Source organism: Microcaecilia unicolor, chromosome 8, assembly GCF_901765095.1.
Source record: "Microcaecilia unicolor chromosome 8, aMicUni1.1, whole genome shotgun sequence".
Lineage (NCBI taxonomy): Eukaryota > Metazoa > Chordata > Amphibia > Gymnophiona > Siphonopidae > Microcaecilia > Microcaecilia unicolor.
The window spans coordinates 188,340,111-188,364,576 of record NC_044038.1 but is presented as its reverse complement, the minus strand read 5'-3'; the positions used below and the strand labels follow the sequence as shown (position 1 = coordinate 188,364,576).

The 24,466-nt window shown below is 47.5% G+C and overlaps 1 protein-coding gene across 2 annotated transcripts in view; it reads right to left on the bottom strand.

The window, feature by feature from the left end:
- TM9SF4 (transmembrane 9 superfamily member 4) overlaps positions 1–24,466 on the bottom strand; it is a 324,536-nt gene that overhangs the window by 242,701 nt on the left and 57,369 nt on the right. Inside the window, exon 2 of one of the 2 annotated variants that reach the window (XM_030211308.1) lies at positions 22,525–22,647. In XM_030211308.1, coding sequence (XP_030067168.1) covers positions 22,525–22,647 — 123 coding nt within the window. Of the gene's footprint in view, positions 1–22,524; positions 22,648–24,466 lie in introns of those variants that run through there. The other variant, XM_030211309.1, reaches the window with a different exon arrangement.

Genomic DNA, 24,466 nt, shown 5'->3' with positions numbered 1-24,466 from the left:
TCCTCTTCTCCTGTGACACCGGCAGTGAAAGATCCAACTGGAAAAAAGGGGTCAGATTATATAAGGTATGAATTTAATTAACATCACATTCATTTAATTACCTGAAAATGGTTTACTTTCATTGTGAGATGTATGGAAAAGCTTGTTATTAGAAGAACGCTGACCATTCTATTTGTATATTTAGACCACAAGGTTCCATGGATTGCAATGTGTATATCCATTTTTGTTCTTTTTTTTAATCAAGATCTTGTCTCTATCTCCACCTCTAATGTTGCGTGAGACATGGTCAATTGCAAACATCTGAAGGACTCAAAATCACGGCCCTTGTCTTGGCAATATATCACTAACGGAGCATCACTTTCTGATGTTTTTATACAGGAGCGGTGCTCAATGATCCGATGATGTAATCGTCGCTTGGTTTTACCTACATATACTTTCTGACATGGACATATGAGGATATATACAACGTGTGAGGTCTGACAATTTGTATCATGATTCAATTTGTATATTTTGCCATCTAATGGATTCCTAAAATCTTGTACCTCGAGGGTGATCGTGTATGTTTTGCAGTGGTGACATTTTTTATGTCCGCTTGCAACTGTATGGTTTACCAAAGGTGGTAAATTAGCTGGGCTAATGATTTCTTTTATATTTCATGTCCTAGAAAAAGCAATTCTTATATGCTGATCATGCAAAATGGCATGGGACTGCATAATGGTCCATTTTGTTTTATAATTTTCCTCATGTGGTCGCCTCCTTTTGGAAATTGAACTACAAAAGTATTGGCATTGTTTGAATCTGTCTGTACTCGTGATGATCCCTGGAGGAGAAGATCTCTATTATTTATTTATTTATTACATTTGTACCCCGCTCTTTCCCACATACAGCAGGTCCAGTGCGGCTTACATAGTAAAAGAAAGCATCTTACATGGTAAAGAATACAGTAAAAACAAGGAAATGTAGGAACAGTATTATAAATTGTGATGATCATAACTACTTACATTATGAAAGGCATTACAAAGAACGTAATGAACTAGAATAGGGAAGGTAGACAAGGATATGATAGGTGAAAGGGAAGGAGAATTGGCGGGAAATGGTAAAGGATGGAGGGAAGAAGATGAGGGATTGAGTATAACACTGCCTCTGAAAGTAGTAAGACCCCTCTTCCACTTGCCCAAAAACCTCCTGGATAAGGAAGGTGAAGATGATGTCCAGCGGGAGAGAGTATCAATGGTATCAGTATGTTTTTGATGAAGTCGGCGACCTCTTCCACCTTATTATGTTTGGCTCTCTTGTATGCTGTTTTAACTACCCTTTTCGGATATCCACGTATGGCCAAGTCAGTCTGAAAATTCTTAGCACATATTTTGAAATCCTCCTTTTTCTCACAGATTCTTTTAAACCTTAGGAACTGCAAGAAAGGCAAACTGTTCTTCAAAATTCTTGGGATGATAACTTTGATATTGGAGGAATGTGTTCCTATCTGTGGATTTTTTATAAATTTTTGTATTAAATTTATGATTTACAATGCTGACTTCTATATCCAAAAAATGTATATTGCGCATAGAATGTGCGTGCGTGAATTGGATATTCAGATGGCAAGAATTGAGCCAAATAATGAATTGGCCTAGAGATGTCACATCACCATACCACAGCATAAATATATCATCGATGTAACGTTTCCACATAGCTATATTATGTTTGTATGGAGAATAATTCAACCATTTCTTTTCATACTGTGCCATAAATAAGTTAGCAATAGAAGGGGCAAAAGTGGCGCCCATAGCAATACCCGATGTCTGTAAATACATTTCCCCATTAAACAGAAAATAGTTTTTAGTCAATGCAAATTTAGCTAGTTGTAGTAAAAAATCTGATGGAATTCTATATGGTCTGTTTCTTATTTCCAAAATTTCAAATATCATGTCCAATGCTTCTGATTGAGAAATCGATGTATATAATGCAGTTATATCCAAAGTAACTAGAAGCATATCATCTTTAATCAAATCGTTATGAGTATCCAATTATGTCAAAAAATGTGTGCTGTCTTTCACAAAGGACGGACAGATATTGACAATAGGTTTTAGAATTACATCAATAAATGAGGATAAAGCTCCTAAAACTGAACCATTGAAAGAAATTATTGGACGACCAGGCAGGGATTGTAAGCTCTTATGTATTTTTGGTAATGCATAAAAAACTGGCAACATTGGATATTCTCTATTAAGATATTTTAGTTTTCAACATTTTTTATTGATGACAATCAAAATTAGACATATTCCATAGCTGGCCTTAATAACATAGCCACAACATAACATACATAACAAAAAGCTAGATTAGAAGTCTGTCATCAATTTTTGCTTTTTCCCTTTTTCATCCCCCCCCCCCCCCCCACTTCCTCCCCCCTCCCCCTACCCCTCCCTTTCGTGCCCCAGGGCTTGGACTCTGATAGTCCTAGGGCAACCCCCCTCCCCCCTAGTGGAGTCATATATATCGTTTGGACGCACTCTGGAACTCCTTATAGTATCCTCTTACCCCCTATTCAGAAGCAAGCTTCGCCCCTTAGGACTCAATGTCTGTAAATAGGGGCCCCAAATCTGTGTGAACCGTGCTAAACTCTTCGGGGACCCCTTAGCCCCCCTAGCTTCCCAGGTAGCCAGCAAATGTACTTGATTTCTCCAGTGCCAGTAGGCTGGCACCTCCGGTACCGTCCAGTATTGTAAGATGCTTTTCTGGGCCACCAAGCACAATTTACGGCTCAGGAGACGAGCTGTCTCAGAGCACCTACCAAATGCCCCTTGCGTATTCAGCACAAAGTGGTCCCAGGATCCTGTCACAGGAGTCCCCAGCAGTTGAGTTAAAAATTGAGTAATCTCCCCCCAGAAAGCCTTCACTCCGGGGCATGCCCAGAAGGCATGATATAATGTGTGCGGGTAGTGGCCGCACTTAACACATATGGCCCCTTGCAGGAAATCTACATGAGCTAATTGTTGCCCCGACATGTAGGCCCGTAAAATAACTCTATACCCACTTTCCCGGAGCCTCTCATCCTGGCTAATTGCTGGAATTCCCTGCAATGTGAGCCCCACATTCCATCCCGTTAATGTTGTCCCCGATTCCTGTTCCCATTTTTGCTTGATTTCTGCAAAGTTTTTAGGGGGCTGACGCCTAATCAAAGCTCTATGGAGCGCTGACACTGACATTCCCGTGACTTCCATTTCCCCGAAAAAATCTTGTAGTTTGCTTCCCAATCGTTGCCGTAGCAAGTCTGGATCTAATGCTGAGATGTAATGCTTAACTTGGGCATACGCAAACCTAGTCCCCCAAGCCACCCCGATCCGAGACTGTAGTTCCTCGTACCCTATTAAATTCCCCTCTTCACTTAATAGGTGTTCAATCTTGGTTATTCCCGTCCGCTCCCACTCCAAAAACGTTGGGTTATCTAGGCCTGGCATGAAAGCTGGATTCCCTCTAAGGGTTAACTGATCTGATGTCGAGGGACTCCCCCCCACTGCCTGTATTAGTCCCTTCCATGCCTCACGAATGGACTGTAGTATCACACTATTCCTCAGGCAAAGTGGGAGTTGTTTACGTGTGAGATGTAACAGCGAAAAAAGTTCATAAGGAGCAAAGAGTTCCCTTTCCATTTTTATGGGAGTGTAAGTGCAAGTTTGTGTGAACCAGTCCCCCAAGTGCCGGGTCAGGCAAGCCTGATTATATAAGGACAAGTCCGGTAACCCCAGACCACCCTGTCTCCAACCTCCTAGCATATATTTATATCGCAATTTAGGTTTCTTCCCCGCCCAGCAGAATCTACTGAAAGACTTATGTATACTTTTCAAGTCTTTGCGTGTCAATCGAATTGGTAACGTCTGTAACAGATACAGCCATTGTGGGAAGAGAATCATCTGTATCAGATTCACCCTTCCCCTCAGCGATAGGGGAAGAGGGCCCCACTTCTCCAGCTGCTTCTTAGTAACCCCCATAAAAGCCGTATAATTTAAAACATGCAACTTCCTCAAGTCCAGGGTCAGCCTAATTCCCAAATATTTAAATGTGTCCTCCGCCCAACTCAGGGGAAAGTCTCTACCCATCTTGCGCTTCACTTCTGCGGATGATGCCAATGCCTCTGATTTAGTAAGATTTAAGCGTAGGCCTGCAAAATCACCATATTCCTTTATAATTTCCATTAAAGCCGCAAAAGAGGCCTGCGGATCTGTTAACAGTACCAGTAGGTCATCCGCAAAAGCCGCTATTTTAAATTGAGACGACCCTACCTTCATTCCCTTTACCGATGGAATATCTATAATATCCCGAATCAATGGGTCTAGAGACAGTACAAATAAAAGGGGGGATAGCGGGCATCCTTGTCTCGTTCCCCTGAATATCGGAAAGGTTCTTGATTCCATCCCGTTGACCAAAATCCTGGCCTGAGGGGAATGGTATAGGGCCCGTACCGCTGATATAAACCGCCCAGTAAAGCCATATGCCTTCAGTGTGGCGAACAGGAAATCCCAATGGACCCTATCGAACGCCTTTTCAGCGTCGAAGCTTATGAGTAAGGACGGTGTCCCTTTCCTACCCCTTGTCTCCAATGCTGTTAAGATTTTTCTTAGGTTTTTTGCTACTGTTCGTCCCTCCACGAATCCCACCTGCGTCTCATGCACCAGCTCCGGTAACACCCTTGCCATACGATTAGCCATGAGCTTAGCCAGTATTTTCGCCTCTACATTTAGCAGAGAGATAGGCCGGTATGATTCTGGTTGCTCTGGGTCTTTACCTGGTTTTGGCAGCACTACAATCTGCGCCAACGCCAAATGAGGCGGCAATTCCTCCCTGTCGATTATTCTGTTAAAATATCGAGTCAGGGTTGGTATTATGTCCTCCCCCAGCATCTTATAAAATTCTATACGTAATCCGTCCGGGCCGGGCGCTTTAAGTAATTGGCTCCTCGCTATTACCACAGCTACCTCTTCTTCCTGCACAGGGCGATTTAATTCCTGCACATCTTGCTGTCTCAGGGAGGGCAAGTTAAGATTGTTCAGATAATTAATCCCTTGGAGCCCCTGGTCCAAAGGTTGTTCATATAATTGACTATAAAACTTAAGGAAAACCTCACAAATAGCCCCATCGGCCCGCACTTTCCCTCCTTGACCATCCTTTAACTGAAGCACCCTACCTCCCCCCCCTTTTGGGCGCGCCAATCTGGCCAATAAGCGACCTGTCTTATTTCCATGCTTGTACAGCTGGTATTTATAATAGGTTAAGGATTTGGTGGCTCTTTGGTGTAACAGCTCATTAAGCGCCACTTGTAATTCCATTAAACGCGCTCTATGCTCCCCCTTATGCGTTCGACCAAACAGTTGCCTGGCCCTGCAAACTTGGGCACTTAATCTCAGTATTTCCCTGTTCCGCGTTGAGCGTGCGAAATGTGTGTAGCTAATTACTTCCCCGCGGAGCACCGCTTTCGCGGCATCCCAGAACAATACCGGATTGTCCCTATGGTCCCTATTTGATGACTCATATGCTCGCCAGCACTCCCTAAGCTTCTCTCTCAACCCCACGTCTCTATACATCTCCACTGGGAATTTCCACGAACCATGTCTATGAGCCCTGGGTCCCATCTCCCAGTCCATGCTCACCCAGGCATGATCCGAGATTGTATAAGGTCCAATTTCCGTCTTAGTTATTTTGCCAAATAAGTCCTGTGAAGTTAGGATGTAATCAATTCGTGCCTGGGTGTCATGTGCACGGGAGAGGTGTGTGTAGTCCTGTTCCATGGGGTGTAAAGTTCGCCAGATATCAATCAAATCTAATAGGTTCCCCAATCTTTTTAAGCCTTTATTTGATGCCCCCAAGTCGCTGCGAGCCCCTTGAGAACAGTCAAGTTGAGGGTCCCACACCGTATTAAAGTCTCCGCCCACTACTACCGGTACTCCTGGGTGATCCACTAGGTGTCCCACCACCTCTTGATAAAACTTCTTATCATATTGGTTGGGGGCATAAATATTACCAAGTAGGATTTTTTGACCCTTGCTCTCCATTTCCACCACCACATATCTCCCCCCCTTGTCCACATATAAGGGTTTGATCGCTGCTGCTACCCCCTTACGAAATAACACCGCCACCCCCCCTTTTTTTCCCTTGGGCTGCCGCTGCCACACACTCCCCCACCCACCACGTTTTTAATTTGGCATGTTCCGCCTGACTGAGATGGGTTTCTTGCAATAGGGCAATATCAACCTTATGTCTCTGTAGGTGCTGTAAAATTTTTGTTCTTTTTATTGGGGAGTTAATGCCTCCAACATTCCATGTTACCAACTTTATCATATTTGTGGTGTTGTGAGACACTCAATGATAGCATCCCTATAACGCAACTCGAGCAGGCGTCCCAGCCTCCGCCCCCCAGGTCCACGCTCGTCTTCCCAAATATATTCCACTTGTCTCTTAGCCTTCTGCAGATTTGTTTGCCCCTTAAGCGTCCATCTCCATATCGTATTAATTCTTGGTAAGCTCCACTATTCCCCCAACTCCCCCTCCCCCTCCCCCCCTCTCCCCCCCCCTTTCTGTACCCTACCCCCCAGTTCCCTTGCTCCCTGCCTGGGAACCATCACGTGTAGACACCCCCTTCCCCCCTCCCATTTTCTCAGATTCCCCCATAGACTCCTAACTTTCCCCTCCGATTTTATATTTCTATTCCTCATCATATCCCCAACTGTAATCAGATTTTATCCCTCCTATACAACAAAACACTTTCAACTGTTCAACACTTAAACATTAATACTTCCAAACCCAACCTTAACTCAATGTCCCCATTTTCGTAGCTTACACTACCCAAACCTATGCATTCAGGTCACTGTCCTCCATTTTGATTGGGGTGCCTGCCAGCTCATGTTCCACCCTCCGATCAGGTCGCCGCGCCTTCTTCTGCTTTATCTGCAAGCTCTGTTTCCAGTTGGGTTACAAAGTCCTTCGCTTCCTCAGCAGATTCAAATGACCTTGTTGTCCCCTTGTATGTTACCCTCAGTGTAGCCGGATACGTTAAAGTAAACCGCACCTTCATGGCATACAGTTTAGCACACAGGCCTGAGAACGCTCTCCTCCTCCCTGAGACTCCAGCTGAATAGTCTTGAAAACACAGGACTCTTTTATTTTCATATGTTAGGGGACCCTCCGATCTTGAGGCCTGAAGAATATATTGTTTGTGTGCAAAGTTCAGCACTTTCATTATAATCACTCTCGGTCTGGAGCCCTCTGCCTGGCGGGGACCTATGCGATGTGCTCTCTCTATTCTGAGGGGGCCCATACTGGCAGGGAAGTCAATCTTGTCTGTCAGCCATCTTTCCATCGTATTTGCCAGATCTTTTCCCCCCAGGGCCTCTGGGATCCCCACCAAGCGCAAGTTGTTTCTCCTGGATCGATTCTCCAGGTCTTCTACTTTTTGCTCCAAGTCCAACAGCCGTTTCTTGAGGCCTTTCTGCTCTCCTTCCACTTCCGTTACTCTGTCCTCCACCTGGCTGGTTCTGGTCTGAAACGCCACACATTCTCGGGTCAAGTCATCCATGCGCGCCTGCAGCCTCTCCAGTTTTGTGTCTAGCGGTGTCAACCGCCTCTCCAGCATCTCCTCTAGTACCGCGGTCATCTCAGATGTTATCTCCGCGACCCATGCAGAGGCAACAGAAGAACCGGCGCTTTGCATCGGAGACGCCATCTTGGCTTCCGCCGGCTTGTTTCTGAGCTTCTCTTTTTGCGCCGTTTTCGATGCCATTTCGGGACTCCCGACTCTCCCGCTTGATTGCACGGCGTTCCGCCCGTTGCCCGCTGTCAAATTATTTGTTTTGGGTTTTTTATGTTCTGTTCGATGCGCAGGGGGAGAGTTCAGGGGCCGGAGAGCTCTTCACATGCGACCTCTCTCCGGCATGGCGTCACGTGATCTCACTCTATTAAGATATTTTAATTCCTTGATTGTTAAAAAACCTGCTTGTAATCCCTGTTGAGTAAGGTTTTTTATATCAACCTGTAGGTCTTCAGTAGGATCTTTGTCAAGTTTTTGGTATGTTGAAGTATCTTGTAGTTGCCTATTGATCTCATTTATATAAGAATTGTGATCTAGTATCATTATAGCACCACCTTTGTTGGCTCGTTTAATTACCAGGTCTGTTCTTCTTTGTAAATCATACAGCGCATTCCTTTAATCTTTAATAAGATTGTCATGGAAACGCCAGCGTTCTCTATCAAAATAATCATCCATGTCTCTCAAGACTAATGTGCGAAAAGCTGAAAGCAAAGGGTCCACTGGAATAGGGGGTATCCAGGTCGACTTAGGATTTACTATGGATGCATCAGAGGTGTTTTATGTGCCGGTAAAAAAGATTTTTAATTGTAAGGTTCTTAAGAATTTCTCAATCTACCCTAAACTGGAACGGATTATAATTGACAGCCGGCACAAATGAGAGACCCCTAGTAAGGAGTCTAGTCTCAATACTTGATAATTATTTGGAGGAGAAATTGATCACTTCCGTCACTCTCTGTGATCCTGTTTGAAAATTGCTTCTCCCTCCTCTGTTTCTTGTTTGTCGACTCGATGACTGATTTCCTTGACTGGACCCTAAAAAACCTTCTGTTGACTTGCTGCTGCTGGAACTTGAGCTGGTTGATTAATCTCTAAATACTAGTTTCTTATGATCTGAGGGTTTTTCTTGACGGTCTTTCCTCATCCATGGGTATACTTTACAATCTTGATAATCCTTATGGTCCCTGGATAGTTTTTTTGAGTTTCAATTTCTTGATGTTATCTTTAAATTTATCTAAAGAGTCTTTAAACTTCAAGTGTTGTTGGTCAAAGTTTTCTGTCGAGACTCTCTTTGATATTGTCAAGTTCTTTATCAAGAATCACTTTGTTATTCTCTAACTCGACAGTACTTTTTTCTATAATCAATAACATCAAATCCAGAGAGCATTTATTGAGGATCATATTCCATCTTGATATAAACTCTGGATCATCTTGAAAGATTTGAGGAGCCTTGTAGATGCTCATTCTATGCACAATATACATTTTTTGGATATAGAAGTCAGGATTGTAAATCATAAATTTAATACAAAAATTTATTTTAAAAAATCCACAGGTAGGAACACATTCCTCCAATATCAAAGTTGTCATCCGCAAAATTTGAAGAACAGTTTGCCTTTCTCGCTATTCCTAAGGTTTAAAAGAATCTGTGAGAAAAAGGAGGATTTCAAAATATGTGCTAAGAATTTTTAGACTGACTTGGCCATACTTGGATATCCGGAAAGGGTAGTTAAAACAGCATACAAGAGAGCAAAACATAATAATAGAGATCTTCTCCTCCAGGGATCATCACGAGTACAGACAGATTCAAACAATGTCAATACGTTTCTAGTTGAATTTCCAAAAGGAGGCGACCACATGAGGAACATTATAAAAAGAAATGGACCATTATGCAATCCCATGCCATTTTGCATGATCAGTATATAAGAATTGCTTTCTCTAGGACACGCAATATAAAAGAAATCATTAGCCCAGCTAATTTACCACCTTTGGTAAACCATACAGTTACAAGCGGCCATAAAAAATGTCACCACTGCAAAGCATGCACAATCACCCTCGAGGTACAAGATTTTAGGAATCAGTTTGATGGCAAAATATACAAATTGAATCATGATACAAATTGTCAGACCACAGACGTTGTATATATCCTCATATGTCCTTGTCAGAAAGTATATGTAGGTAAAGTGAATGATACATACCTGTAGCAGGTGTTCTCCGAGGACAGCAGGCTGATTGTACTCACGACTGGGTGACGTCCGCGGCAGCCCCCACCAACCGGAAGAAGCTTTGCGGGCGGTCCGCACGCGGGGCACGCCCACCGCGCATGTGCGGCCGTCTTCCCGCTCGTGCGTGACCGTTCCCGCCAGTTGAATGACAAGCAAGAAACAACATGAAACGCAACTCCAAAGGGGAGGAGGGAGGGTAGGTGAGAACAATCAGCCTGCTGTCCTCGGAGAACACCTGCTACAGGTATGTATCATTCACTTTCTCCGAGGACAAGCAGGCTGCTTGTTCTCACGACTGGGGTATCCCTAGCTCTCAGGCTCACTCAAAACAAGAACCCAGGTCAATTGAACCTCGCAACGGCGAGGGTATAACAGAAATTGACCTACGAAGAACAACTAACTGAGAGTGCAGCCTAACCAGAATAAATTCGGGTCCTGGAGGGTGGAGTTGGATTTACACCCCAAACAGATTCTGCAGCACTGACTGCCCGAACCGACTGTCGCGTCGGGTATCCTGCTGGAGGCAGTAATGAGATGTGAATGTGTGGACAGATGACCACGTCGCAGCCTTGCAAATTTCTTCAATAGTGGCTGACTTCAAGTGGGCCACTGACGCTGCCATGGCTCTAACACTATGAGCCGTGACATGACCCTCAAGAGCCAGCCCAGCCTGGGCGTAAGTGAAGGAAATGCAATCTGCTAGCCAATTGGAGATGGTGCGTTTCCCGACAGCGACCCCTAGCCTGTTAGGGTCGAAAGAAACAAACAATTGGGCGGACTGTCTGTGGGGCTGTGTCCGCTCCAAGTAGAAGGCCAATGCTCTCTTGCAGTCCAATGTGTGCAACTGACGTTCAGCAGGGCGAGTATGCGGCCTTGGGAAGAATGTTGGCAAGACAATTGACTGGTTAAGATGGAACTCCGACACCACCTTCGGCAGGAACTTTGGGTGGGTGCGGAGCACTACTCTGTTGTGGTGAAATTTGGTATATGGAGCATGAGCTACTAGGGCTTGAAGCTCACTGACCCTACGAGCTGAAGTAACTGCCACCAAGAAAATGACCTTCCAGGTCAAGTACTTCAGATGGCAGGTATTCAGTGGCTCAAAAGGAGGTTTCATCAGCTGGGTGAGGACGACGTTGAGATCCCATGACACTGCAGGAGGCTTGATAGGGGGCTTTGACAGAAGCAAGCCTCTCATGAATCGAACGACTAAAGGCTCTCCAGAGATGGCTTTACCTTCCACACGATAATGGTAAGCACTAATCGCACTAAGGTGATTCCTTACTGAGTTGGTCTTGAGGCCAGACTCTGATAAGTGCAGAAGGTATTCAAGCAGGTTCTGTGCAGGGCAAGAACGAGGTTCTAGGGCCTTGCTCTCACACCAAACGACAAACCTCCTCCACTTGAAAAAGTAACTCTTTTTAGTGGAATCCTTCCTAGAGGCAAGCAAGACACGGGAGACACCCTCAGACAGACCCAACGCAGCAAAGTCTACGCCCTCAACATCCAGGCCGTGAGAGCCAGAGACTGAAGGTTGGGGTGCAGCAACGCTCCATCGTTCTGCGAAATGAGAGTCGGAAAACACTCCAATCTCCACGGTTCTTCTGAGGACAACTCCAGAAGAAGAGGGAACCAGATCTGACGGGGCCAAAAGGGCACTATCAGAATCATGGTGCCGAGGTCTTGCTTGAGCTTCAGTAAGGTCTTCCCCACCAAAGGTATGGGAGGATAAGCATACAGGAGGCCGGTCCCCCAATGGAGGAGAAAGGCATCCGACGCCAGTCTGCCGTGGGCCTGTAGTCTGGAACAGAACAGAGGCAGCTTGTGGTTCGTCTGAGAGGCGAAAAGGTCCACCGAGGGGGTGCCCCACTCTCGGAAGATCTTGCGTACCACTCTGGAATGAAGCGACCACTCGTGCGGTTGCATGACTCTGCTCAGTCTGTCGGCCAGACTGTTGTTTACACCTGCCAGGTATGTGGCTTGAAGGAGCATGCCGAACTGGCAAGCCCACCGGCACATGCCGACGGCTTCCTGACACAAGGGGCGAGATCCGGTGCCCCCCTGCTTGTTGGTGTAATACATTGCAACCTGATTGTCTGTCCGAATTTGAATAATTTGGTAGGACAGCCGGTCTCTGAAAGCCTTCAGTGCGTTCCAGATCGCTCGGAGCTCCAGGAGGTTGATCTGCAAATCCTTTTCCTGGCGGGACCACAGACCCTGGGTGTGAAGCCCATCGACATGAGCTCCCCACCCCAGGCGAGATGCATCCGTCGTCAGCACTTTCGTGGGCTGCGGAATTTGGAATGGACGTCCCAGGGTCAAATTTGTCCGGATGGTCCACCAGAGCAGTGAAGTGCGGCAACTGGTGGAGAGGCGGATGACATCTTCTAGATTCCCGGTGGCTTGAACCCACTGGGAAGCTAGGGTCCATTGAGTAGATCTCATGTGAAGACGAGCCATGGGAGTCACATGGAGTGTGGAGGCCATATGACCCAGAAGTCTCAACATCTGCCGAGCTGTGACCTGCTGAGACGCTCTGGTCTGTGAAGCCAGGGACAAGAGGTTGTTGGCCCTCGCTTCGGGAAGGAAGGCCTGAGCCGTCTGGGTATTCAGCAGAGCTCCTATGAATTCCAGAGACTGGGTTGGCTGGAGATGGGACTTTGGGTAATTTATCACAAACCCCAGCAGCTCCAGGAGTTGAAGAGTGCACTGCCTGGACCGGAGGGCTCCTGCCTCCGAGGTGTTCTTGACCAGCCAATCGTCGAGATATGGGAACACGTGCACTCCCAGCTTGCGTAGATACGCCGCCACCACCACGAGGCACTTTGTAAACACTCGTGGGGCAGAGGCGAGCCCAAAGGGCAGCACACAATACTGAAAGTGCCGTGCGCCCAGGCGGAATCTGAGATACTGTCTGTGAGCTGGCAGTATCGGGATGTGAGTGTATGCATCCTTTAAATCCAGGGAACATAGCCAATCGTTTTTCTGAATCATTGGCAGAAGGGTGCCCAAGGAAAGCATCCTGAACTTTTCTTTGACCAGGAATTTGTTCAGGCCTCTCAGGTCTAGGATGGGACGCATCCCCCCTGTTTTCTTTTCCACAAGGAAGTACCTGGAATAGAATCCCTGCCCTTCCTGCCCGGGTGGTACGGGCTCGACCGCATTGGCGCTGAGAAGGGCGGAGAGTTCCTCTGCAAGTACCTGCTTGTGATGGGAGCTGAAGGATTGAGCTCCCGGAGGACAATTTGGTGGCAGGGAGGCCAAATTCAGGGCGTATCCGCACCGCACTATTTGGAGAACCCACTGGTCGGAGGTTATGAAAGGCCACCTTTGGTGAAAAAATTTTAACCTCCCTCCGACCGGCAGATCGTCCGGTACGGACACTTTGAGGGCGGCTATGTTCCCGTGGATCCAGTCAAAAGCCCGTCCCCGGCTTTTGCTGTGGAGGCGCAGGGGGCTGCTTAGGCGCACGCTGTTGACGAGAACGAGCGCGCTGGGGCTGTCCCTGTGCCTGGCGAGGCCTTCGGGCCGGCTGGGTGTACCTACGCCTTGCAAAGGAATAGGGCACAGCCAGCCGGGCCCGGGAAAAACGTCCACCTGCTGAGGTGGATGCTGAAGGCGCCCGGTGGGAGAGCTTGTCGAGGGCGGTTTCCCGCTGATGCAGTTGGTCCACCAGCTGCTCGACCTTCTCGCCAAAAATATTATCCCCCCGGCAAGGGACGTCGGCCAGTCTCTGCTGGGTTGCGGTTGTCCAGGTCAGAGGCACGCAGCCATGAGAGCCTGCGCATCACTATACCTTGGGCCGCAGCACGAGATGCCACGTCACAGGTGTCATAGATACCCCTGGACAGGAACTTTCTGCACACCTTCAGCTGCCTGACCACCTCCTGATAAGGCCTGGACTGCTCCGGCGGGAGCTTATCGACCAGGTCCGCCAGTTGCTTCACATTGTTCCGCATGTGGATGCTCGTATAGAGCTGGTATGACTGGATGCGGGTCACGAGCATGGAGGATTGGTAGGCCTTCCTCCCAAACGAGTCCAGAGTGCGAGACTCCCGCCCCGGGGGCGCCGAGGCGGTATCCCTCGAACTCCGTGCCCTCTTGAGAGCAGAATCCACGACCGCCGAGTCATGGGGCAATTGTGGCCGCATTAACTCTGGGTCCGAGTGGATCCTGTACTGGGACTCTGCTTTCTTGGGGATGGTGGGATTAGATAATGGTCGCATCCAGTTCCGAAGCAGTGTCTCCTTGAGGACATTGTGCAGCGGTACCGTGGTGGACTCTAGGTGGTGATGGATAGTCGAGGACCTCAAGCATCTCAGCCCTCGGCTCATCCACAGAGACCACGGGAAAGGGAATGCAAATAGACATATCCCGCACAAAGGAGGCAAAAGAGAGACTCTCAGGGGGCGAGAGCTTTCTCTCTGGTGAAGGCGTGGGGTCCTAGGGGAGACCCGCAGACTCCTCTGAGGAGAAATATCTGGGGTCCTCCTCTTCCCCCCACGAGGCCTCTTCCTCGGTATCGGACATGAGCTCATGTAGCTGAGTCCGGAACCGGGCCCGGCGTCGAGGCACCAAGGCCTCGGTGTCGTCGGGCGGTGGACTCCCGCGCCGGCGGGGACGAAGCTCCCTCCATCGACGGGGATTCCACCTGCGTGGCGGTCGAGACCGGTGCCGCAAGCGGCAGCGGTGTCGACGACCTCGGCACCGGGCTAGAGCTCGCCGGCGCCACAGTCATCGGCGCCGGGGGTGAGACAGCCTGGCGCATCAGCCCTTCCAGGATCCCCGGAAGGATGGCTCGGAGGCACTCGTCCAGGCCCGCTGTCGGGAAAGACGTGGGGGCCGGTAGAGGCATCGGTGCCGGAAGCTGCTCGGGTCCAGGAGACTGCACCGAAGTGCTGGGACCCTGACGTGGCGGTACCTCCACTACCGAGGGGGACCTCTCCTCTCGACGCGGACGCTTCGGCGTCGACTCCTCTTCGGTACCGAGAGCCGGATGCGTCGAGGGCGACCGGTGACGGTGCTTCTTTGCCTTCTTACGGTGCCCGTCACCGGTGCCGGGTGGTATGGAGGAGGAGGAGGTCGATCCCCCTCGGTCCCGAGGAACCGGGTCAGACAGGGTTCGGTCCCGAGGGCAACGGGCTGAAGGAATGACCGGGGCCGACTGCCCACGCGGTCTCTCACCTCTACCCTCGCCGGAGGACCGGCGGGCCGACGGGACCTGTTCTCCTGGGGTCGATGCCATCGATGCCGATTTTTCGGGCATCGATACCGGTACCGAAGGACCGGGCGTCGATACCGATGCCGTCGAAGTCGACGTCGAGGGGCCGGCGCAAGTTCCAAAAAGACGGTCCCGCAGAACTTGCCTCGCAACCTGAGTCCGTTTCCGGAGACCGAGACACAGGGAACATGACTTGATATTGTGCTCCGGCCCGAGGCACTGGAGGCACCAAGCGTGGGTGTCGGTCTGCGAGATCGGCCGGCCGCACCGACCACACTTCTTAAATCCACTCGGGACCTTCGAGGACATCGACGGAAAAATCGCGTCGGTGAAGTTAAAGTCGTCGATGGTGGCGGAAATCACACCTCGAAAAAATAAATCAATCGCGCGGCCACAAGGCCGCAACGCGACGCCCTCGCTAGAAATGAAGGAAAAAGGAGCGCGTGCTCTTTTTTTTTTTTTTTTTTTTAGAAAAGAAACTGGGGCACGCGGTAACCAAAAAACTAATTAAACGAAACGAAATCGCGTAAACGCGACGGTCTTTCCGGGGCTGCGAAGGGAGAGCGGCGACGGCACGACTCTCCTCAGACGCGGAAAAGAAAAGACTGGCGGGAACGGTCACGCACGAGCGGGAAGACGGCCGCGCATGCGCGGTGGGCGTGCCCCGCGTGCGGACCGCCCGCGAAGCTTCTTCCGGTTGGTGGGGGCTGCCGCGGACGTCACCCAGTCGTGAGAACAAGCAGCCTGCTTGTCCTCGGAGAAAACCAAGCGACGATTACATCATCGGATCACTGATCACCACTCCTGTATAAAAACATCAAAAATTGGTGCTCCGTTAGTGATACATTGCCAAGACAAGGGCCGTGATTTTGAGTCCTTCAGATGATGTCCCACGCAACATTAGAGGTGGAGACAGAGACAAGATCTTGATTTAAAAAACATCAAAAATGGGATATACACATTGCAATCCATGGAACCTCGTGGACTAAATATACAAATAGAATGGTCAGCGTTCTTCTAATAACAAGCTTTTCCATACATCTCACAATGAAAGTAAACCATTTTCAGGTAATTAAATGAACGTGATGTTAATTAGATTAATACCTTGTATAATCTAACCCCTTTTTTCCGGTTGGAGCTTTCACTGCCGGTGTAACAGGAGACGTGGACGCCATTTTGTAAGGTCGGTGGTTTTGGTTATTTTTAAGAACATACTTTCACCATTAGTGATAAGGTAATAATTTTGTGGTGTCATTTTGGTTTTTAGGCATTGTGACTTGCCATAAGTTACTTGGCTCCCTGAAGAAGCTCAAACATTGAGAGAAACGGAGAGCCCCATTGGGCAAATTTAAAGCTAAGTAACATTATTTACAGCACCTAATTTCTAGATAATATTGTAAATTGGTCACAACTTACTTATATTTACTTGCAGTGGAGTTTTTTGACCAATGATAAGAACAGAGTCACAGAAATGCAGGCATTGAGTGCATTTTATATTCTGCTGTCACACAGTGACTACTGAGGTCTTTTTCTCCACTTAACTAACTTGGTATCACGTGTAAACGGAATATTTTTGGTGATTAAGTTAGTTCAGTTTATTTCAGCTCACTAATAGTAAAAATAAAGCCATCCAGACTCCTCAACCCTGTCTTCTACCTGCAAAAAAAGTCCCTGGTAGCCCATTGAGCTTTGGACCCCCATTACCTCCTTCCCCGGTTCTATCTGGACTAGGTGACCACTAGCCCAGACACCCTGGATAAGGGAGGTACTGCACCAGAGAGCCTTCATGCTGCTGTACCTAAGCTAGGTCACTAGAGGTCAGATATCACCACTTTACAAGACGGTAGTAAGAGGACACCACCACTGAATATTTCCTGAGATCAACTATTACTGGTCCGGAGGGAACCAGCAGCATGGAGGCTCTTTGATTGAGAGCCTCCTGATGCAGGTGCCCCGAGCTCCTTTTACCCCCTCCCCCCTTAATTTGTTCAAATAGGTCACCACAGTTATACAGAACATGAACCGTGGACCCTTGCAATAGCAGACGAAAACAGAGCAAGGCAAACTAGATGGTGTGGCCTATCAGGTTGGAGGCCAGGGCCATCAAATCATGCAACCATGCATCCTGTGCCACCTGCCCCCTCAGACTCATATCCAAGGTGAGAACAATCCATTTTTGGGCTCCAAAAGGCATCCATTTCTACAGATTTTAAGTGGAATATCACCAGACCAACGGATAACATACTCCTCCAGGAGGGTCAGATGAATCTCATAGTCCTAAGACTAAGGAAACCTGCATGGCTGGAAAGGATTTCTGAAGGGACGTCGTATGTCCTTGCCTGGAGCACTAGCTCAAGCATTGCTGCTATGGATCCCAACAGTTGGAGACAGTCCCAGACTCTGATCTCCTCTGTGTCCTAAAATCACAAACCTGAACAAGCAACTTGCTACTCTGTCCTAGGTGAAGAAAACCATTCCCTACTGGATGTTGTACCTGGCTCCTAGATGTTCTAGAGACACTGATAGCGAGAATCTACTCTTGTAAAAGATGACCACCCATCCCAGACTCTCCAAACAGCCACCATCCTGGTCAAGTGTTTACGATTGTCTTCCTCTGACTTGATGACCCAATTGTTCAAACAGCAGAACAAAATCCTCTTCTTGTGGAGGAAGGCCACTATTACCACCACCACTATTGCCTTGGAAAAGGTGCTGGGCACCATTCTGAGACTTAAAGGCATGGCTTGGAACTAAAAATCCAAGTTGAGGATTGCAAAATGGAGAAACCTCTCATCCACATCTTGGATCAGAATACTGACTACACTTCTGAGAGATCCAGAGATGAGAGGAACTCTCCCTGCCTCAGTCTGCCCCTATCACTGCCTGGAAGATCCTCAGATAAGAACTGGCCCCTTTGAGTTCCAGAATAGGCCAGAATGAGCCACCCTTCTCTGGCACCACAAAATAAATAGAATACTAGCCTCACCCCTACTCCTTTAATGGAACAGGAAAGATGCTGCTTCCAGCTGGAGAAGCTCCATGAGCATCTCTTCCACTGCCTAACGCTTTGGTGCCGAGCTGCAAGGGGATTCCATACAGACATCTGAAATGGGAAAAACACATTCTAGAGCACAGCCTTTGTCGACTACCTCAAGAACCACTCTGGTGCAAAACAATGGAAAAGATTCCCATAGGGAGCACCTGAGAGTAGACCCACCTCATCTCTTTAGAAGTGTGGCCCACTCTAGGGACAGGGTACCTGTCATCCCCAGGCTTCTTTGCACCACAAAAGGGCCCAACTCTCCCCCCAATACCAGCTGCACGGGACAGAAGGCCAACATGACGACTGCCTTCCTAGCCTATACTGCCTAGAACCTTTCACTCACTGCTGACTCTGACCAGAAGCTGCCAAATGAGGCTTGTCTTCAGGCCAACTGTTGCAGCTTTGCGTCCCCAAGATCCTTCATAAACTTCTCAAGGTCCTCACCAAACCAAAGCTTCCCCTTAAAACGAAAGCCTACTAAGATGAGATTCTGAACTAGTATCTGTTGCCCAACTCTGGAGCTGGAGTCAATGTCTCTCGGCAAGAGATCTGCACCAGATCATACATTGCATCTGCCAGAAAAGCCATGGCAGACTAATCACGTTGCCTCTGGGCTGTGACAGCCAATGTCCCCAGCACAAATGTGCCCAGGAAACATATCTTCCATAGTCAGCCATCTATGTGCCTAGTGTCCTCAAAATGAAGTTCCTCCACCTTCGTGTCTCGAGTGTCTCTGAGGGCTGCCTCACCCACCATGGGGATGGTTGCTGTCTTAGTGACCACACTACCTAGAGTGGCTGCCATAGTTAGCTGACTCCATTCTGTAGGAGTACCCCTTTATGCACTCCTTTGTGTGCCTCTTCTGTGTTTTTTTATTTTTTTTTGCTCTTGGCCTTTATGTTTTAACGTTTTTATTGAGGGTGATTCAACAGTGTTAAACAATCAATATGCTCATTGTATTTTAACTTACAAACATCTCAATCTATTTGAACTACATAAGAGCATGGTAATCAATTTATCCTCACAATTTACTTATTTCCCTCCCCATCCTGTTCACCCCCAAACTAAGTCCCCCATCCCTCCGCCCCCTTGCTCTTGGCTTTTGAAGCCCCTCTGCTGTCTCCCTTTATCGATGCCCCAAAGTTTTGCATACCTGCTATATGAGGCAGACATCCTTCCTATTCTGGCTTACACACATTCATTCAGTAAGATGTTCTTTTCTTGTTTTGGTTCAGTACATTTCTAACTTTTATTACTGTTAGAGCTGCTCAGTTGGCCCCTTCCTTCTCTTGCAATTAGTCTTCTGAATATTCACTCTATTCAGCATAAATCTGATCTAGTTTCTGCCCTTATTACTGACTTAAAACCAGACCTGCTTTTCTCGTGGAAACTTGGCTTACCAATGCTCAACTCTTATCTTCAAGCCTGTCCTCCTGGGTTCTACTATCACTACTGTAATCATGACAGTATGAAGGGAGGTAGCCTGGCAATTACTGTCAAACTGTCAAATACTGTGTCAAACAATCTTCTCTCTCCTAAAATCTATATTATTTATTTATTTTATTTTTTGTTACATTTGTACCCCGCGCTTTTCCACTCATGGCAGGCTCAATGCGGATTACATGGGGCAATGGAGGGTTAAGTGACTTGCCCAGAGTCACAAGGAGCTGCCTGTGCCTGAAGTGGGAATCGAACTCAGTTCCTCAGTTCCCCACTGGGCCACTCCTCCACTTTTACTTCTTAGGTTGAGCGTTTGTCCTTTACATTGCAGGCTCTCTCCCCAATTCACTTATTCTTGATCTACAGTAGCCTGTTTAAACTGTGGTATTTACTTATATCTTGATTTGAAGTTTAAATTCTTAATTATATTTTAAAGTATTTGTTGTAGAATTTGCATTGTAATTTATGCCTCCTTATGTGTTTGTACTACTGTATTTTCCCCGTGATTTTTTTTATTGATATAAAACCATCTGCATACCTCCAATAGGTAGAATATCAGACAAATATGACCTAGTAAAGCTTTCCCATTACTCCCTCCTCCAACAATTTCAACCCTGCTTCCAGCATCTCCCACTCTGCAAGGACCATCTTGTGATGTGCCTGGTGGAAAGGAAAGGAACAAGATGGATGCCAAATGCCTTCCAAAATCAGGTCCCAGTCTGTCAAAGCCTCCAGCATGACCTCTGTATTCCGATGGACTGCTCTAAGCTGATAGATCAAGGAAGCAACTCTTTTTTCCTAAAAACAAGAGGATGACCACGGACCCCCCACCCCCCACCCCCCACCACTGCTTCCAGCCTACGGTCTTGTATATCCTTCAGGGCAACTCCTCCTTCCACAGGGAGGGTAGTTCTCTGTCACCGCAGTGACTAGGGCATCTACTTTAGGCATTGCAAAGCGAGCCAAATGCTCCTCACGCAGAGGGTATAATTGCCCCATAGCCCTGGAAACTTTCAAAGGTCCCTCGGGGTCAGCCCACTGAGCGGAAATAAGCTCTTGGATGGAGTCATGCAAAGGAAAGGCTCGAGCAGGCTTTTTGGTACTAGCCATCCTAGGATTCACAGAGGAGGCCGAGCCACTGTCAGGCTCTTCAATAGAAAAGACCTGTAGGGCATCTGAAATAAGCGCTGGCAGCTCATCACGGTGGAAAATCCTCAGCGCGGAGGGATCATCCAGATCCTGTGGTAATTCTGCACCTGACTCTGGCTCCTCAGACCACGAAGGCCTGCCAGAACTCTCCGAATCCTCACAGCCGACCACGGGGGGGGGGGGGGGGGGGGGGGGGGGGGGGGGGGGGGAAGGAGGTGCACCACAATCTGAAGGGGAATTAGCCCTTCTACGCTTTTCTTTATGCCAATATCAGGGGAAAAAAGCCTCAGCGGGCAGTCCCAGGCCAGAATCCACAATCCACCGGGGGGGGGGGGGGGGGGGGGTGGGGAACAATAGAAGGGGCCTCAGACGACCCTTGAGGGAGAGCTCTTTTCAGCATATATGCTTCATGCAATAACAACACAAAATCAGGGGAGAAAAACTCGCCCTGGGCACCCAGATCCCGACCGGGGCTAGCCGCTCCCTGAATAGCCTCAATTCGAGGTCCCCCCCCCCCCCCCCCCCCCCCCCCCCGGGCTCTCCGTCTCTACGGAGGCCGCGCCATGCAGAGAATTCAAAATGGCATCCGCTGCCAACTCTGAGCGGAAAGAATCATCGCTCGCCATGCTCGGGCCGGCTCTACACCTGTACAGCCATGATTTTACAGAGCCCCGCTGCTGATTTGAGCCTGCCACACTGGGAACAGCGCTTTACATTCTCTGCAGTCATCGCCGAAAACGGCAGGAAATTCAAAATGGGCGGGTTTGCGCCAAAAACGCCCCGATCGCGGGCCCACCCAGAGGAGTTAGAAAACACTCTTACCTCACCGGACCGAGTATCACAGCTCCGGTCCCATAGAAGAATCAAAGGAAAACCTCTGTTCCATTTTTTTTTTTTTTTTTTTTTTTAACGCTGTGAGGAAAGCAGAGGTAATAAGAACTCCAGAGGCTCAGATGAGTGGGAAAGGCAGGCAAAGGCGAACCAATGTGCCTGCATCCACTGAGTGGGAAAGGACAGGGAAAAGCAAGCTAATATGTCCACATCCACAGGGGCATGGGTAAGGCAGGGAAAGGGCTAACCTATGTGCCTTCAAAGTGAAGCTGCTATAGCCTCTAACACCCCAGCTAACAACTGGCAAGCCAGGAGCCACCCCCAGGCAGACTTTTGATGGAGCTCGAAGAAGCTGCTCCACCCTGCTTGGGGAGATAGAGAATACTGAAGAGGCAGTGGAGCTGGCTGGCAATGAGGCACTGTGAAAAGTTGAGTGCTCTCTATCTCCCCCTGCTGGTTGATGGACACAACTCGTACGTAATGGCTTCATCTGCTTGATGACAAGGAATTATATGTATCAAATATGGAATCTTTGAAGTATTCAGTAATGCATAAAACACAGAAGTTCTAAATACCTGAGAAAGCAGAAGTGAAAAAGTAACAGCACAAGAAAAAGAAATAACATACGAATTACCATACTGAGTCAGACCAAAGGTCCATCTAGCTCAGCATCCTGTTTCCAACAGTGGTCAATCCAGGTCATAAGTACCTAGCAGGATCCTGATACTCTAGCACTGTCTACAGAAGCCATATTTAAGCAGAAAACAAAATGTACTATAAGAAGGTGTTTTTTTCTGACCTATGATTGATAATTAAGACAGTGTACAGCTTTGTACTGCATTTAAGACTTTGTCTGAAGTCTTTGCCTTCTAATTTAAGATACAGATCATGGTGAATTCTTGAAGTGGAAATTGTTTTTGTTTCTTTGTATTGTGGACTCACTGTATTTCAACAGCCATGTGTGTGATTTTCTTTCCTGGTTCTCAGTCTGCTGCTTGAAGAATCCGTCAACCCTGTCACGCTGTATCTACTACTACTAACTTACCTTAATTTCTACAGGATCATTCTGATGAAAGTTGATTGGTGCAACACCCGGTACATAGAAAGAGCTCACCCCATGAAGTATTAATAGAGTCAAGGACCACACCAGACACCAAATCAATTTTTCCTGCAAAAGAGAGACGGGCGAGAGCATTAAATTATTTTATTAAAAAACACTATGGTCTCTATTAGTCAAACGGAATAGCAAATTAAAAAAAAAAATAAACCACAACAGCAATAATTGAAAGGAGATTATTTCCAATACATGCAAAAAGCCCTGCCAGTACTACAGACCCATGTCCAACCTTATTATAGCAAAAATTACTGAATGGTGATAACATGTAAATCTCAATCCCTCCTGGATACAATGGGGGAGAATGGCAAAGACTGGTCTAGATGGCTTCATGTCAGGATTTCGCATCAAACCTATTTTGGGGCACCCGAACAAAAATAGCCTTGTAACAAAATAGCCCATGACAAAATGGTCCCTCCCACTAAGTAACCCTTGAGAAAACAGCCTTATAACAAAATGGCTCCTGACAAAATTGCCCCTTGACAAACAGCATTGCAACAAAATAGCTCTAGACAAAATAAAAAAAAAAGTCTGCTAAAAAATGTATACAAATATATGAAAAGAAATACATAATCAAATTGAGAACAAGAAATTAATTCATTGCAACAAATGAATAAATGTGTGGAAATAAAGGCTAGTAAATGAAAAGGTAAAATTAGGTCTTACCTGATAATTTTCTTTCCTTTTAGTCGCAGCAGATGAATCCAGGAACTGGTGGGTTGTATCCGCCTACCAGCAGGTGGAGATAGAAAACACTGAAGAGACAGCAGTGACCCTGGACGCCCAGCTCCCTATCACCTCAGTATAGGTCGTATCCCCAAAGCAGAGGATAAGAATAAAGTATTGAAACAAGAACACTCCTCACAACTATGCAGCAGCAGCCGAACACAACTTGAAGTTGTCCAAAAAATAACAATTCCAGTAACTCTTTTTCTTTCTTCTCCTTCATTTTATCTTAATCTCAGAAATCACATCCACTATCCGAAGAAAGAAATGTGCGGCTAGAACAATACAGGGTAGGGATCATTGATTCATCTGCTGCGACTAAAGGAAAGAAAATTATCAGGTAAGACCTAATTTTACCTTCTTTAACCTCAGCAGCAGATGAATCCAGGAAGTGGTGGGATGTATCAAAGCAATCCCCTAATTAGGGTGGAAAGCCGCTTCCCCCCCCACCCTCCGAGCGAGCACTGTCGCTCCAAAAAGCGCACTCTCCCATGATGCAGCATCAAATCTGTAGTGCTTAATAAAGAAATGGTGAGAAACCCAAGTGGCCGCTCAACAAATGTCGTCCAGAAAAAGGACCCCCATTTCAGCCCAAGAAGTAGCCTGAGCACGAGTCGACTGGGCATGCAAGCCGTAAGGAGGAATCTAACCTTTCAGAAGGTAAGCAGAAAGAATGGTTTCTTTAAGCCACTAAGCAATGGTTGCTTTGGAAGCAAGAAAACTCCATCTAGGACCTGACAAAAGGACAAAGATGATCCGAACACCAAAAGTCATTTGTCATCTGAAGGTAGCGAAGGAGAGAGCGACGAACGTCCAACAGTCTTAGAAGATAAAAATTCTGCGGAAAAATCAACCTCCAGAAAGGATCCACTCATAGACTGCAAACCACCAAAGTAGTGACCATGAGGGGAAGGGGGTGAACTTCACAGCCACTGAATTGGGAGTGATTGATATATGGAGGCTTCTTCATTTAGAAGAGAGGGAATACACATTTTTCTCCCACCCACATGGAGTCCTTGCACGCCTAGGATTATGTGCTTTTAAGCCAATCCCTGGTGAGATTGACAGAGCACGCGGAGATTGGGGAGCCTGTTATCTCAGACCACGCTCCAGTGTGGGCCCAAATTAGGTGGGGAGAGAAGGCGGG